General features: G+C 52.0%; 4 protein-coding genes across 4 annotated transcripts; 1 reads left to right on the top strand and 3 right to left on the bottom strand.

Annotated features, from left to right (window-relative positions):
• Positions 1-5,884: 5,884 nt before the first annotated feature.
• Positions 5,885-7,853, bottom strand: BCR38DRAFT_498334 (uncharacterized protein; the record flags this gene model as incomplete). The annotated part of the gene is made up of 4 exons (XM_040864783.1): positions 7,151-7,853; positions 6,779-6,847; positions 6,602-6,612; positions 5,885-6,545 (listed from the first exon to the last, which is right to left on the bottom strand). The coding sequence occupies exons 1-4, from the start codon at positions 7,418-7,420 to the stop codon at positions 5,885-5,887; spliced, it is 1,011 nt and encodes a 336-aa protein (XP_040712153.1). The 5' UTR covers positions 7,421-7,853.
• A 464-nt stretch (positions 7,854-8,317) lies between these two features.
• Positions 8,318-10,003, bottom strand: BCR38DRAFT_526892 (uncharacterized protein; the record flags this gene model as incomplete). The annotated part of the gene is made up of 1 exon (XM_040865373.1): positions 8,318-10,003. The coding sequence occupies one exon, from the start codon at positions 10,001-10,003 to the stop codon at positions 8,687-8,689; it is 1,317 nt and encodes a 438-aa protein (XP_040712152.1). The 3' UTR covers positions 8,318-8,686.
• An 860-nt stretch (positions 10,004-10,863) lies between these two features.
• BCR38DRAFT_350979 (ORMDL family-domain-containing protein) lies at positions 10,864-11,682 on the bottom strand (the record flags this gene model as incomplete). Its single annotated transcript, XM_040856614.1, has 3 exons — positions 10,864-10,917; positions 10,984-11,342; positions 11,544-11,682. The coding sequence occupies 3 exons, from the start codon at positions 11,680-11,682 to the stop codon at positions 10,864-10,866; spliced, it is 552 nt and encodes a 183-aa protein (XP_040712151.1).
• A 3,191-nt stretch (positions 11,683-14,873) lies between these two features.
• BCR38DRAFT_327253 (uncharacterized protein) lies at positions 14,874-15,215 on the top strand (the record flags this gene model as incomplete). The annotated part of the gene is made up of 1 exon (XM_040854824.1): positions 14,874-15,215. A coding segment is annotated over one exon (342 nt), but the record flags the coding sequence as incomplete, so codon positions are not given.
• Positions 15,216-17,298: the final 2,083 nt, after the last annotated feature.

Below are 17,298 nucleotides of genomic sequence, written 5' to 3'. Positions count from 1 at the left end.
GACTATTCGGAGCTGAAACGCCCTGCCCCGTGGAGAGACTAGGAATGCCTGGCTAGCCCAAGTTATGTAAATGCACATAAGATCTTCCTCGGCCAACAGAATTCATATCATGGGAGTCATGCGATACCTGCTTTGTCTGCGTGGGCCACCGAGTTGACAGAAATCATGGCTACCAAGTGGGCAGTTGGATGGGGGCCTGGGCGGACGGGCAGGTTGAATGTGCAACAGCCGAACCCACTGGGTTCATTCAAGCTTGTGACCGTCGTGGATGTGATCCACTCTTGTTAGAGAAAGATGACCATGCGGAATAGAAATTGTGGTGCAGTGTTGTGCTCGTTGTGATGTTCTTCTGTGGGGAGGCCTTGTGTCATTGTCCCCCTATTTCGGGCAACAATGCTGCTGCTGGTGCTGTGGGATGCAGTCGTCTCGCTCCTGTGCTGCAGATGGCTGGTATCACCCGCAGATCAGTTGCGTTCCGTTCGTGGCAGTCGCAGTCCAGCTCCCAAAAACGCGCGCAAGAATGCAATTCCCCAGAGCAAGGACCTAGCCTCTCCAGTCCTCGCAGTAATAGAATAGAATCAGGGATAGAAAGCAAACATAAGTACGTACCCTATTGTTGTTGTCGCCAGGAGCAGACAGAAGTAGCACGCACAGGCAGCTTCTCAATGCGACGGTGGCAATCTCATCCGTAAACCATATCGTCAATAGCCGGAGATGTGGTGATATGAAGAATAATAGGACTCTTTTGCTAAGCAGGATAAACGTTGTTTGCAAACGGTGAGTAGAATATAGTTGTTGGGAAGGGAATGTTCAGAACAAACTGAATTGCGACTTTGAGAGGGATGAGCGGCCGACCAGGCACGAAATGCACTAGTTAGCTGGAAGGAAATTTTGGGTGAGCCCCTGGACCGGGGTCTTATGCATGCATGGGATGGCATGCAGACCTTCAAAAGAGATGTACCTTTGACGAAGAGCTCTCAGATGCGACCCAATCGCATGGTTTACTGCGAGGCGCTCTCTAGCGCAGCAGCTGGGCATCCGACATATAGCTGTAGAAGTCACAAGTAGAAAGTACGAGGAGATATGGGACGAAGTGTCCAGGTGTTTGGGTGAGAAATCGAAGTTGGCCAGCAGTACACCACTCCACCTGAGCATGTGCAACTCTACGTGATGCCTCCTACGGTATAGCTCCGAATTGGCCCTACCGCTTTGGTATTTCGGTGGAGTTACCCGGCCAAGCTAGAGAGCTGATGCGGGCCAGAGCAAATAATCACGACTCACTCATGATAGGTGCTACTACCTAGGAACACGAAGAACGGCTATTGGGTCGGGAGATTGAAGGCACGGGCAGGGTCCGGAAGTCCACAGTCCCCAGAAACAGCCTGCGACAATTTGCAACAACCCGAATAAAAAAAATTGAAGAAAAAAAAATTAAAGAAAAAATTTAAAGCGCAAGCAGGCACTGGCCAGATTTCAACGTCACAATCCGGGAGCCGTGTCTGGTAACCCTGATAGATATTGGGAAGGTTAAAGGTTGAAAGAGTCTAGAGTGGAGAGTTCAATGTGGGGTCTGCCAGCGTGGAACTTCGCCAAAAGCTACCAAACTATCTAGAGACTAGCGCTGCATGGACGTCGCTATCGGTAAAAGTTCGAGGTTGCGATGGATCGTCAAAGGGAGGCGAAATATGTCTGTTTTCAGCATCATGTTCGCAACTATCTTATTAGTATTTCCGCTATTCACTGTCCTGTTAGCTTGCAGGAGCAGGCAATGGGGAGTATCCGACTTGTCCTGCGTGACTGCATGTGTTGAAGGCATTCGCCCGTCACCAACACATTAATATCGACCTGACAGCCGTTGAGCAGCGGTAAAATTGTCAGCGGTGAGGATGGCTGCAGCGACGGCGCGGACTCATCACTGATGTCGATATTGATTGCCCCCATCGCCTGACTCTCCATTGATGGGGAATGGGGCGAAGGGATATTCTGGTCAACCTCTTAGAGACTGTGTAACACACAGCTGCCAGTTGCTGACGCTCATGCGGAGATCAGTTAAAGATAGCATCGACTGACAACATGGGACTGCGGCTGTTCTGGTGCCTACTCTTTTCGACCTTCTGCATTGCGCTGACGGCAATGAACGACGCAAGGGGGCTCCAATGTCATATGAGCAGACTTGCCCAACTTTAATAGACCGGTCATTGTCTTCTTATTAATATTTATGTAAGACGGTTCCCGTAAATCGGTCGTTTGTTCTGAAATACCGGTATCGAGGGCATCTTGCAAATGCGGATCACTTCATAGCAAACTTCTATCTCTACCAGCAATTGACAACCGTATCTGTGTATATATATTGGTGATGTTGTTCATCGAACTTCTCGTAATGGCCACTCCACTAGCCTTTAATCACGTTTCCAATCCCGAGCAATATCTTATCTAATGTGGACTAAGCTCAGGGGCCGTGCAGGCTACGGCAGCATTGGGGATGGATCGGGTGAGATTAAGAGCTGTTCCTGTGTGATGCATTCAAACTCTATCATGGAACTGTAGACAGTAATGGTCATATATGAGAGTGTTGCTTATTATAAGTTACTTGTTTGAGGTTATGGGGACAACCATTTGGTACCGAGGTTTACATTCAAAATAAAATGGGAAGAGCAATCGTCCAGCTCGTTCAAGAAGCTGTGCGTGGCATCTCGACCCCACATGGGAATTCCAGGTCGAGGCAGGTTTGAACTGATTTGATTTTGAGACGGACAATAGCAATGTATCAACAATTTCTCCGCAAAGCGAATACGTACTATCATACTATTACAGGAATCAGGCCTCCCAATCGTGAACATAGTACATTCTTTGGATGATGCGATGACGATCACGCAAGGCCGGGAAATCAAGCCACAGGGTATACATGCCAGTGGACATCTCCCATTTGAGGAAACTGCCGGATAAATAGGTATTGAGCTTGTTCAAACTTCGCCGGACGATTCCTTTATGCGCATCTCTGCTTTCATCAAAGCCGAGCGAGCCATGATTCGTGACTAACGCGGCACACGATTTTGGCGTCATTCCTTAGCCTTTGGCCGTTCCGCAGTGGATCAAACGTGTGGTTCCTGCATCTACCCGCAGGTCTTCACTGCAGTCCGGCGGCCGGCTCATATGGCGGCGTCACATCTTGGAAGCGCCGCCTAGCAACTAGTCACTAGACTGTCGTTCTAAGACCCACTTGGCCCTTCTCTTCCATGAGCTGATGAGCGATGGGTCCGCTAGCAGTAGTGAACTAATCAAAGAGAGATAACGCGGGTTGGCGACTCACTCAAGATCTGGCTACCAGATCGATCTATGCTGCCACGAGCTCATCACAAGCAGAACTGATTTGACCAACGTCAACTATGACTAGAAAAATATTGGTCGTCACGGATGTCGACGAGAGACAAATTAGGTTTTGATAAACGCGACATCAATGTGCTTCGTTAACGCGGCTGGTCATTATGCAATGCAGACCTTCAGCGGCTCCAAATCCAACATTGTGCCCCAGCTCAAGAAGCAATCTTCACCAACTCTATTCTCCACATGGAGATCTCACAGCTCGCGCCATCCGCTAAGGTGGCAGGTGAGCAGCCGCTGGGCTGAGACAAGGCTCTCAGCTCTAGAGCCTCGGCTTGGACCGGCTTGGACCACCACCGCCCAATCACCATTCAAGAATTCAACATCATTACTCACGCAAGCCAGTGTGCCTGCCCTAAAGAAGAGCAGCGTCACACGGGCCATATATCCTCTGTTGCAGGACAAGGTCCGTTGACTATCAGATGCGGTCCTGGCAACTTTTTACGCAGTTGCACGCAACATGCCCTCGGAACTTGTCCGAAGCCGATGGCCAGAAGTCGAGTTGCTTTTACCAACAGTTCCATTGTCGACCTCAGCCGCCGGCTTGAGCCAACGACTCATTCGAGATATTCAGCACTTCGACTATCGTATTGATTGGCATAACATCGGCGGTGACACAATAGCGGTGGCACATTGAGATCTTCTCTCAATACTGTCTGCTTGTGTCCCCTACGACTTCTACGAAGCGCATATATTGGATTGGACACTGCCCAGGTGAAGCCGCCGCATTGGCACGATCGAGTACTATAGTAGCTAGACTATGGTCTACGCCGCCCCATATGATTGGGACACTCTTATTAATCACCTGTTCCTGGTCAAAGTTCTAACTGTAACTATATCGCAGAGGCCAAGCATGGCGAATTCATTAATACTTCAATATGGACCGGCTGAGCAACTAGTAGATCAAACAAATGGCTCGCTTCATTGACAATCTCCTGGAATACGAAAGTAACGGTCCAATGGAGTAGACTACATCTTGACGACAGATTCTACCGCCTACTTTTCTTCGCAATGTCCCCCGCGTCGTTGTGCCCAAGCACACCCACGAACATCTGCAAAAGAATGACGACGTTGGAGTGTCACGGACGTTCGTGCCACCTATCCCCAACCTCCTCCACTGGTAGCTTTCCTTATTCAGATCCGCTCTGCCGTCGCTAGTCAACCAACGGCGGTGACACGAAGAGAACGTCAGTGCCGACTCATAGGTCCATGAAAAACTATTGAGGCCTTCCATCCGGGTGCCCATGGCGACAACTGTGTGGCCTCATGACCCAAGTGCCCATGTGGCGGGTGCTGCACGCTGCAAGCTCCCTAGTTCCATCCCGCTAGTTACTAGGTTTCGTTAGACGGCAGGAATGCTAGTAGCCGCCGTGCAGAGAAAAGACCGGACGGTGTGGCGTGTTACCTACCTCCGGCTAGCCTGCAAAACCCTCCTCCCAGCTTGCTTTTCTAGTTATCCACGGATGATGGGCGGGCGGGGGCCGCTACCATGCTAGATTGAGTTTTGCGCGGTTGATCGCCGACGGGGGTCGGTGTCCTGCAGCAACGAGAGGTCAATGCCAAATGCAACGATATTACCTGTCTATTCATGTGTATGCTTAGCTTGATCAGACTCTCTCTTTTGGCGTGGTTGAGAGTATCATGTGAATAGCAAAATTTGAGAAATATGTTTCAAATCGCGCGGCTGATATCGGTTTGTCACGCCGATACCTCCAATGTATTATCATTCTTCGTTCGGGTAACTCGATTTGGCGCTTGCCCGCCGTTACGGTACAGGACTGAATCAATCTCTGAAAACAGAACCCAACATATGTTACCTGTTGAAGCCTTCTTACATGCTGTGTTTTACCTACGGGACCTCAGATCTGAGTCTTACCTATAGGCACATAAGTACTGTGTTCAGGTGTGGTTCTACATCCTTTCACGTGACAATGGATCCTAGTCGAGATTGCCGAACCACATGAACATCATGTTTTCCAGCTTGGGATTCTTATTAAACCCATAAATGTGCCTCAAGGACCATCTTCCTCAAGCCGATCCACAGTAGGCATCTATATCCTCCTGCCTACATAAAACAAGGCTCGATGCACTTTCTGACGTGTGACTTATCTAATATAAGGTAAGAAGCTGCCTTCTGTTTCTTTTACCCAATAAGCATCATATTCGGTCCGTGAATAGTCTTGTCAAGGCAAAACTAGCCGGGGGGCTAGCACAACCACTGCGTATCTGGGTCAACATCCTGGTCTCGATATGACATAGAACCCGTCTTCGCTGGAATAAATCAATATATTCCGAAGATTCGGTCATATAGAAGCGCCCTTTATCCCGACCTAAGCAACGCGCGGTTGCGTGCTGTAGCCCATTTAGGTGTCGCATCGAGGGCTTCAAATTCACACCATGTCAGCACGTTTTCTTTCTAGCAAATGAATATGTTAATCAACAGTAATCTACCCGCGGATATGAGCTGTGTTAGGAACCACTCCATGGATCCGTCTCCTAACCTTCATCGTCTTTTGCCCGCAACTAGTTGAGGATCTCGTTGTTGTGGACCACGTCGGCCTGGAACCGTGCCTAGTCCCCATCGGGGCCGCATCAGATGGGGAAGAACGTTCCATCTATGGCATGTGTATAGCCTTCTTCTACTTGATGCTTGTACAAAGCTCGTGGAACTATGAACTGCTGCCGTTACTGGTGGGTACTGTCGGTGGTGCTGCGGGAAGTCGCTCCTGCGCTGGCAATGGGGGGTTGTAGGACAACCCGAGGTGGGCCCGGTGTGAGCTTGATTCGAGGTTCTTGATTCGGCAAGACTGGGGCGAAGGCTGGTCAGCGAAGACTCCATGGCTGCAGAAATACCTTGGATAGCCGGCATGGCAGCTGGGTTTGAGGGGTTTAACCCTCTAATGGGCATTCCAGCGTACGCACTTGATCCTGTAGAATCATCAAGGCTAAGATCATCGCGGGATAAGGAGAAGGCGTAAGGGCCAAACCTTGCCGGGCTTGAATAGAGAGAGACCCAGGCAACCCGACTGGAGCATTCCTGGATGCAGACGACCTGTATGAAGTTGCCGGTGATTGGGTGTCGTTGAATGTAGCATTCTTCGTTCCCCACACTTTGGATGGGATAGCTGAAGCCTGGGATGCATTGGCCGAGGGCAGGTTTGTACCTTGAGTCCATCCCATCAGTCGTTGTTGTTAACTCAGGGGTACGTCGTCGTCAGACCAAGAGTCGTCCTGGTACATTCGTTAGCGCTGTCAGTCATAAGAAAAAATCAAAAGTTTGACACGTGGTAGCGGAGAAATGCCATTTCCATATTGAAAAGATGTAGAAATCACCATCCAGTCAAGCCATTGCGATAGTGGCCTCATCTGAGGAAGCTCGTTGAGGCAGGTTACTTACCACCTGATCTCCCGTGTGCTTTAACGATCTAGGTTGTCCGAGGGTCTTCTGAGGAGCCTTCTGAGGAGCCTTCAAAGTCATCACAGGCTTTTCCAGCTGCGCGGACGAACTTGTTCACAGCGGGCATGATCGCAAAAAGAAGACTCCCAGCTTAGGTAGTTTGGATACCTTAACATAAAATCACATTTCAAACCCCATAAAACATGGAATTTGTTGAGGCTATGCGACATTACTAGCAAAAACCATGACTTCGATAACCTGAGAAGAACTCCACTCCCACCAGTATACACCAGCCCAAGTAATGGATGTACCTCAAGCGATTAAACCCGTATGCTCTCCACTCACCCATCAACCCCCTTCAAGCAACCTAACCAACCCAACCCCATCCCAAAGCGGCATCATGAAAATATAAAGCCGCTCATTCTGATGCATAATTTCGTTGAACTCCCTCAGTTTCTCCGTCTCGTCCTTCCTCTCATAGTCCCCATCGACACCCCCATACCCATTCACAGCATTTCCCCCATTCACCTTCCCCTTCCGATACGGGTTCCCCCGACTATCATCCGCAACCAACCTCCACCACAGCACATGATCCTCCATAATGACTCCTCCCTTCCCTTCCCCCGCTTCCGCAGCAACCATCCCTCCTTACTCCCCGGCAGCGACTGCTCCAGGATCGTCGCCAGGTACTGCGGACGCACCGTCTTTCGGGTGTCGAGAAACATCACATCCTATGGCTCCTCGGGGTGGAGAGAAGGTAGAGTGGTCAGGCTATCGCCGACGACGACCTCGATGTTGATGATGCCGTGATCGGCAAAGGCTTGCTTAGAGGACTCTCATAGTAGCCTGGAAGGGTTTTGGTAGTAGATGAGGAAGTGAGAGTTGGGGTAGTCGGTTATCTTAGCGGCGATTGTGTCGTTGGGTTAGAGGCCAGGGATGTGATGGTTGTGGGTACTTTTTTATAAACTATCTGGTTGCACGTCTTAAGTTGATGTTTTGGATCTAGACGAAGTATAAGTGTGCAAGTTGATCACATCCCAGACCCATAGCGTAACCTGTCAGTAACATCAATTAGAAAGTTAAACACCAGTGATAACGGACAGTCCATACTTCCCTCGCAGTCGACATCTGCAAGTAACTGTATTTACAGGAAGGATAGCACTGGATTTAGTCCATGACTTATCGTCGCCAGTTCCTGAATCCTAGAGATCGACTCGCCGTTTGCAGCATCAACAAGAACTACCTACGGTGCCTACACCTCTGGAGTCGACGACATCACTCGATCCGCCAATTACAATTCACATTGTTCTCCCGGTTGTTTTGGACCCCACTGCCCGATGAACAACCGGTTGGGCTACCTACATCATCTTTCTCCCAAGTTATACGCAGTATCGAGTCCCTTGTTTGGAGCTGCAAATTAACCGTGGGCTCTATTTGGTGTCCCAATCTAATGGCACCCTGGAAAACTATAGCATTGATAGCATCAAATCATTACCACATAACCACACAACCACAGCCTGTGAAGAGAGCCGCGATCAATTGAAGGAATCCGATACATTTGAGGAATGATAGCTAACTAACAAGAACTCCCGTCCGACCTTGCGACCAGACCCGAAGCCTACAAAGAACCATCTACCCGAGTATTAGCGAAATTATCTATATCCTAATGTCGTTGTAATCTCCTTCATTTTCTTTTTCCAAACCAATCTACCGGAACCCCAAACTACCTAATCAAATTGTTTCTTCCACCTTTGATAACATCCAAGACACTGGTAATGAGAGTAGACGCGTGGACATGCCATCCCATGCGAAACCGTAAACTAGGTCCTTCCTTGACGAGGGACCGATCATGCCCCCCCTTTCCAACCGAAAACTTCAGAGCATACCTCAAGATCCCATCGTAGCTGCTTAAAGCAGAGCCAAAGCGGCAGCGGCGACAGCCAGACCACCGTGGATACCGATGGCGACAGCGCCGGCAGTGGGGACAGTGACAGGCTTGGAGGTGCAAGGCGTGCTGGCCGCAGGCGGAGGAGGAGGCGGAGCAGAAGAGGTCGTGTTGGCCGGAGGCGGAGGGGGAGGAGCATGTGGAGCAGAAGAGGTCGTGCTGGCCGGAGGCGGAGGGGGAGGAGGCGGCGGCGGAGCAGAAGAGGTGTAAGGAGTGGTAGCCGGAGGAGGTGGCGGAGGTGGCGGCGGAGCAGAAGAGGTGCAAGGAGTGGTAGCCGGAGGAGGTGGCGGAGGTGGCGGCGGAGCAGAAGAGGTGTAAGGAGTGGTAGCCGGAGGTGGCGGAGGTGGCGGTGGAGCAGAAGAGGTGTAAGGAGTGGTAGCCGGAGGAGGTGGCGGAGGTGGCGGCGGAGCAGAAGAGGTGTAAGGAGTGGTAGCCGGAGGAGGCGGCGGAGGTGGTGGCGGAGCAGAAGAGGTGTAAGGAGTGGTAGCCGGAGGAGGCGGTGGTGGCGGTGGAGCAGAAGAGGTGCAAGGAGTGGTAACCGGAGGAGGCGGTGGAGGCGGTGGAGCAGAAGAGGTGCAAGGAGTGGTAGCCGGAGGAGGCGGCGGAGGTGGCGGAGCAGAAGAGGTGTAAGGGGTAGTAGCCGGAGGCGGGGGGGGAGGAGGAGGAGGAGGGACGGCCGAGGTGCAAGGCGTTGTGGTCGGCGGCGGGGGAGGCGGGGGCGGCGCCGAGCTGCTCGTGCATGGGGTGGTAGTCGGAGGCGGAGGCGGGGGAGGAGGGAGGCTGCTCGTGCACGGAGTCGTGATTGGCGGAGGAGGCGGCAGGGGGGTGCTGGTGCACTTGGTGGTAGTTGTGCAGGAGCTGGTGCACGGGGTGCTGGTAGTGCACGGAGTGCTGGTAGTGCAAGGAGTGCTGGTCGAGCACGGGGTCGACGTCCACTTGCTGCTGACGCACGAGGTCGATGTCCACTTGCTGCTGACGCACGAGGTCGATGTCCACTTGCTGCTGACGCAGGGGATCGATGACCACTTGCTGCTGACGCACGAGGTTGATGACCACTTGCTGCTGGCGCAGGGGGTCGACGTCCACAAGGTAGACGTGGTGCAGGGGGTCGACGTCCACAAGGTAGACGTGGTGCAGGGGACCGACCGCCACTTGCTGGAAAAGGGTTCCGAGGCCGTGACTGGGTAATCGAACCCGAACGAGATGGAATCGCCCTTGCTGATGGCGGCCGAGGAGGACACGCCGATGAGAGCAGCGAAGGTGACAGCGGTGAACTTCATTGTTGCTCAACTGGGGGCGCAAACGAGAGTTGAGGTGAAACGATTGACTGTGATCTCAGAATAAAACTCGATCTCGAAGCTGTACAAAGCTGTCGCAGTGAGAGTCTTGAAGGGAATGCAATGATGGAGGAATGAAGTCCAGTTCGGTCCAGTGGTTGACCATCACTTTATACAACAAGTTGCTCGACTTTGCAACCACCTTGATAACCACTTTCCTCAACCCTCCTTTCCCCTGCCAGTGTCCCATGCCAGGCTGCCGGCCAACAAAGTGTTAGAGCGCATTCCTGCAGGGCCAGAGACTAATTCACTTCTGTCAACGTTGCTTAAACCCGCGCTTGGCAAATAGCAATCGTGCATAAAAAGGATACAACTGTCAACAAGACCCAATAAGAACTTTCTCAGCGGGTTAAGATATTCGGAGGCGTCAACGTACCACTTCTTTCTGAAGATAACCTCATGTTTGTTGCCAAAAATAGTCGATTCACACACAGGATGAGAAGTCGAGCTCGGACTCGACACCAGAGCAACCAAGCCACAGCAAAAGGCTGGAGCCCCATGGGTGGAGTTGAGACTGCGTTGTGTTGCGTCATCACAAGCTGAGCGGCGCCCAGGGAAGGAGTCGAGACTTCAACAAGTCATTATTGAAGCCTGAATAACTTTGCACGTTTCCTGACTGTCTGTACCTCTATCGTCCATCTTCGACTCGGTGATTCGCACCATGCTGCTGCGCCGTTGCCATTGCCGGTCTTACACGCCCCCTCTGACGACTCCGATTGCTTGTGTCAAACCTGCAGTCCCAGCCCCAAACGCCAATGCAATTGCCCATTATTATAGTCGACCACCACGCGTGCTCTCTCGATTCAATTTGCATCTTCGGGGACACCTGAGAACAGACCCACTCTCATGCGATGACTCTGCAGGGAGGGGAAAATGTCAGTTTCTCGGCCAACACCGGGGGGCTTCTGGAGGACTAGACGCACAAATGGCAGTTTCGGTATTACCACGGCCAGAGTAGCCAGGAAATTGATGGTGAAATATGTCAGGTCGTAGTGTGTATAGTGGGTACTCAGGAGAAAGAGCATAATGGGCACGCTGAGGAGGAACTTCTTGGCCGGCGTGTATTGCGCTCCATCGTCGATTTGTTCCCACATATTCAGGTTGTCGTAGGCCCCGCTGTTGAACTCAAATGGTGTTCCACGAACATAATGGAACATGAGATACGAGCCGAACATGTACGAGATGTTGGTTAGAGTCCATGATGTCTCCTGGGAGACGCCGGGGAGCACGTCGTAGAGAATCTTTAGGCCCGCGATGAGGACGATATGAATGGTCCAAGCACCTGAGTTAAGTATAGAAGAGTCAGTATTGTCTCGTATTTTGTCTCGCCTTAAGGAGTCGGCACAGTGATTTCAAGTGTAAGCTCCAGCAGCCTCAACCTGAGAACTCTGACGGCGCAACTACCTATGGGGTTGGGCGTGATGCGGGAGCTTCTTATCTGGCCAGAGCTTGACTTTGAATAACCAGAGCATAACAGACGCACCTTTTGAGTTGACCCAATTCGCATTCAGGTTCGGCAGAGCTGACTGGTCGCTCAATTGATCTATAGGCTCCTGAGGCTCCTGGTAGATCTGCAGAATACTACTCGACCTCCGCCTCCGCGTCGACTTGGCATCCCCCATTGTGAGGAACTGGTTGCCTCCCCGGGGAGGATTTGTGCCCGCGTCGTAGGTGACGGTCCGGGGGAGGACGATTGGGGAAGACAGTTTGGCGGTGTTCAGAGGGTCGTCGGGGTTGAGGTTCGCTATACCGATCTGACGGTGATCCATCCACGCAGCCGATACGGGCCTTCGTGGACTCTCAATGGTTGGGTCGAGGCTGGCGTGTGCGTGTGCGTGTACGCAGCAAATCGGAGCAGCGTGATGTCACAGTGTCTGCCGTGCTGAGCTCAGCTGCGCGTAGGTTCAAAAAGCTGGATCTGGCTTGGGGGCAGCAACCGCATTAGGGGGGTAGGATCACTGATATTGGGCAGTTCAAGGAATGCAGCAAACAGGTGGGAGGAATTGTTAAAGTACGTAGAGATGCTGCCGCGCAATGGGAGAGTTTTGCAAACGGCAACGATGGTGCAGCGACGATGTTGACGTGGTCAAGTTTTGTTGGTCGAAGAGTAGAGTAGAATTTACCGATAATGAACGTTACGTGGAACTTTTGATGTCGTGTTGAGCTGATGCAGTTTGGAGTATTGGGGCCGGGCCGTCCAGGGGGGATTGATGATGCTGGGAGACACGAACACCCACAGTCAAGTTACAGGGGGTGGGGGGGAATGCTACGCTGCAGGCTGCGAATTGGCGTGGACCGCATTGGAGCAATTGGAGCATTCGGGACCCGCGCTTCCCAGAATGAGATCCCGCTTTGGCAGGACGCGGCCGTTTGGTCTAAACAGGTACCGACGGACCGGTCTGGACAGCACTGCTCATCTGTGATTTATTTTGCGTCCGCCTGCTGGTCCGCTTTGAAGCTACAACTGATTATGAGCTGGAAATTCAATGGAACCATTCATGTTCCCACCTGCGATCATCCGAGTGTGAGATGTGTCTTGTCGGCATCTCCCGAGCTACCCTGCCGGATAAGTTTTGTTTGAGATTGAGAGATGATGACTCGGACTGTACAGCCTCAATCTGCGTAATCCGGGCCTGGTCCGAATCTCCATCCATCATATCACTCGTTGGTTTCCTTGGTTCGCTTCCGTGGGTGTAAGGTTATATTTGATGGACGGTCGCGGCTATGGAAGTTTTCTAGACTCATGTGAGTCTGGGGAAGTCCTTGCTTCGCTTCCTCCGTCCTTCGGTTCTTATAGATATTTTCCGATCCTTGCATTCGAGAATTCTCTGGACGCACGGCAATCGACGGTGTAGTTCCAGGCTTTCGTATTTGACACCTTGCACAGCTTCCAAAGCACGTACACTACCTGTCGCCTCAGGGATCCAAGTTGCGTCATGGACCCTGAATTCTTTAATTTGCCGTGGATTCTCCGGCGCAACTTCCTTTTTGACGGGGTATCGTGAATCTTCAGATTTGAGATTGCTCAACTAGAACCGTTCGACTTCGGGACTCTAGACTCTTCACGGCCTGATATTACGTGTGCGACACCTTTTCCTCTGGATACAGCGCTGTCTGGAACAGCACATTCGTTACCAGCATTGCCAAAGCTGGAAGAAGTCACGGGCATGCTCTCCATCCAAAATATCAAATTTACGATTGGGAGCCTGACCTGCGCAACACCAGTCAGACATCTCATTTCCAGTCTCGTGTCAGTCTCGCCATTTAGTAATTTCCATGCTGCACAGTCCATTGAGACAGTTTGATGGTAATGGATCACCTCAATGAGGATGTCGCTCTGGTCGAAGATCCAGCTCAGCCTGGTGCGAGCAGCAACCCACCAAAGCAAGCACCCCGCGACGGCGGTGCGGTGTTGAAGGTTCTGACACCGGAAGACGAGAGCCATTCGGAACACGCATCTTCACCGTCGCCACCCCCGGAAACAACAGCTGATATGGCTGCACAAAACGGCCTTGGCAGTGCACCCCGGCTTGGCAGCCCATCAGGCCAGAAGCGACCACGTGAGGATGGTGAGGTGTCGGACGGCTTGGCATCGGAACGCAAGGGTGACTCGGTCACTAGATCGTCGCCGTCACGGAAGAAAATTAAGGCAGTTCACGTTGACAATGGCGAGCAATTCGATAGTAGCGAAAAAGCGGATAGTCTGGATGATGGCGAGATCGTTGAGTCCAGCCCTGATCCCGATACTGCCCTGCAGGATGCCGTTGCTGCTCAACAGGCCGAGCCACAGCCTACCAGTGCTTCCCACCCACATGGAAATACCGAGGATCCTTCGTCTGTGCAACGAGATGGAGTTGCTCAAACTGGAATTGGAGCGGATTCCGCGCCACTCGTGCCTGGTGGTTGGAATCGTGGGGTCAAGATGGGACTGGGTATCCGGACCTCGTTCGGGCTCAAGATCTCACAGCCGAAGTCTGCCCACCGCTTGTCGGCCAGCGATTCCACTGCGGTAGAGCCACCAGCACCAAGGACAGCCGCTTCTCAAGATGAGCACATCAATAACCGTGTTTCCGATGAGTCACTTGATGACGAGAGTCAAGAAAGCAATAACTCTCCTGAAGCACGCGTATCGACATCCTCACAAGTTCCGAATCCTACGCTATGGGATCCAAATGCGCCGGCAGCAATCCACTTATTTCACAAGGGTCACACGTTGTATTCAAGGGGCGTGACGAGCTTCCCAGAAATTGAAATGAATCGCAAAACCCGCGAGCATGCGTTCTGGCTCGAATACTTTGCCACTGAACTTGAGAAATTCATCGCGGTATTGCTCAGGGCAAACCGCAAAAAGCGTGAGATCACGCGAGAAACGATATCAGAGGTGTGGGGTCATATATCTAGTGCTACCGCTCGCATTTTCCAGGGCCCAAAAGGCTTGCAAACGACTGCCAGACGGGTATCCAAACAAGCACTTCGTGACATGGAAGCGGGTACTTTCGATGACATATTCGCACGAGCCCGCGCTCGTGCTCAGAGTTCAAGTGAGGACCCAGAAATTACGAGAAAATTCAAGCAGCTTGAGGATACCACAAAGAACACGGGTTCATCCGCAGTTCCTGACACGGAGCCAATGTCGACAGACACTCATGAACAACATGACACTGCAGAATTTCCAGGCTCTTCCCTCGTAGATGCCAATACAGAAGCTGTGTCCCAACCGGTAGAGTTTGATACGGATGCCAAATCAGTAGACCGGGACGAGGTATACCGACAACAGAGACTATACTTCCCTTCCGCCGAAGAATCTTCCATCTGCATTTACTGCGTCGTGACAACTCACGAAAGCCAAGATTGCCCTCAGCTGGTATGTCAATTCTGCGGCAGCAGGGACCACACGCGATTTGGCTGTCCCACCAAGCAAAGATGCCCCCAATGCCGCCAAGTTGGTCACACGAAAGAGTCCTGCCAGGAAAAGCTCAAGTTGCCGAAGAGCGAGCAGGACCCGTGTGCTTTCTGCGGGTTTGGTCACACGGAGGAAGAGTGCAGCGAGATTTGGAGGAGTTTCAATCCCCTCACTGCCACAAGGAAGACAGTCAACTCGATCCCAGCATTCTGCTTCATCTGCGGCGCCGAAGGCCACTATGGGCCCGAGTGTGGGTTGCCAGGGAGAAACAACGGGCTTGTCTCTGGCCCGACCTGCTGGTCGCAGGCAAATCGTAACCTCTATGTCGATTCAAAAAGTCCTGATGTTGCTGTCGCTTGGGTAGGTGTGGACACGGGCACGATACGAGGCCAGTCGAACTTCCATATTCGGGGCAACGCAACAAGGCAGACCCACATCCACTTCGTCTCTAGTGACGACTCTGATGAACAGTTCATCCACGCCCCGGTCAAGAAATCAGAGAAACGGAAAAAGATCAAGGTCGCTTCGTCGATTGTCAACAATTCCAAACCATCAGAACGAGGTCGACCATCCCGCAGCAGCCATAGACGTCAAGGGGCATCAAAACCCAGCCCTCCTCCGCCGCCACCTCCACCGCACCAATTTGTTGACGCGCCCACATGTAAACAAGGCAACGGGGCTCCAGTGTTTCAACCCCCCTTGCCCCCGGGTCCTCCACCTCCACTTGTGCCAGCCGGTGGCTGGTCCGGCTACGGCGGTGCTCCTCTCCATCCTCCGCCCCCCGGAACACTACCTCATCGACCGGACACGCTCTTGAACGGCGGCGATGTCCGAGCACCGCCACCGAGTAGCAAGAGAGGTCGAAATAGGGCTCGTGATAGGGGACGTGGGGGTAAACGAGGACGAGGCAACTAAGATTGCATCTGTATATTGCGGGTTTTGCCATGCGCACTCGGTCGCCAAGACCAGATATGGCCGGGCTGTGATGTATGAGCCGACCGGTATCGCCCTGTGGTGGTAGAGATGGTTTGGTAGAGGAACCAGACATAATGTCCATCGAATTGCCACCGAGGCTTCATATCATCGCTGCCCGGACTACTTTTGCCTCTTTTTACTTCTAGTAAACGACTCTGGTTAGCAGATATTGATGAGCATGGCTGTTAGGATACTGCAAGCTCCTGTGGATAGATATGGACGCATATGAGGATGTCCTGACGTTGATGACAGCATATACAAAAGCGGGGAGTGGTCCAACTTGTGGATATGTATGACATGCTCATCCTCGACTGACTAATATTAAAGGTGTCAGAATGCTCACAATTACTCGTTGTACTTACGTTGTAGCTGTGACTGTTAAGTCTGCTCTTGGCCGCAAGATCATCTCATTATGCCTGCAAGCTACGTTTATTAACCAACATGGCAAAATAAATTTGCGACGTTGATTTCGAAAGGGCATCTTCATCCAGCTATTCCCTATTTCTTTATCATCAACGGCCACAATAAGCCGAAGCAACCACCAACTAGCTTTTTCTCCTTCTGTCTTTTCACTTACATAATCCCTCGTCACCAGTGACTGTGGCCCTGCCGTGCCATTCTCTAAGCCCGCACTCTCCCCGTTTCCGAGACAATGGCAGCCTCCCTCCCCCCGCGTGATCCAAGTACGAAACCTGGTACCTATCCTCGGCCGCCAAACCATCCTGCACAATGGGGTAACCTAGCGCCAGGGCGATTTTGAGGTTGATGACGGGTCCGTCAGAGGAAGAAAACGCTGTGCTGCTCCAGTTTTCACCACATGCGAAGGGGAAGAAGATATTTAGGACGGGGTTCATTTCGGGGACAGGGCGTCGGCCAAAACCCAGCCGCCAATGTGGCAGCTGGCGGGTCTCAACTTGTTGTTGGCTTGATATTTGGTGATGAATAATTCGTGCCGAACGCCGTGCTTGTCGATTATGGAATTACTTTCGATAAAGAGACCCCTGGGAAAAGAGAAGATGTGGGAAAGGGCAAATACTAGATAAAACGTACTTACGGGCTTGACCTCATCCAGTGTCCACAAGAACTACAGGTACAAGTGATCCGTGTCCGCAGCCAAGCCGCGAATGAGATAGGGAAATGGAGGGGGGATCATGATGCGGTGGCCGCAACCGTCAAAAGCGACCCAGAACTTGGCGTCGAACTCGGCATCGTGCTTCTTGTACTTTCTCCTTCTTCCTATTCTTCTTCTTCATCTTCTTCTTCGAGTCAATTTCCGTCATGCCCGGAAGGGTCGAGATGGCGGAGTAGATGCGTATAAAGCTGCAGGATTCTGCCATGTCCATCCAGGTCATCGTTGCCG

The sequence above is a fragment of the Pseudomassariella vexata genome, assembly GCF_002105095.1.
Source record: "Pseudomassariella vexata strain CBS 129021 chromosome Unknown BCR38scaffold_13, whole genome shotgun sequence".
Taxonomy (NCBI): domain Eukaryota; kingdom Fungi; phylum Ascomycota; class Sordariomycetes; order Amphisphaeriales; family Pseudomassariaceae; genus Pseudomassariella; species Pseudomassariella vexata.
Note: the sequence above shows the minus strand (reverse complement) of the source record. Positions and strands in the feature narration are given on the sequence as shown.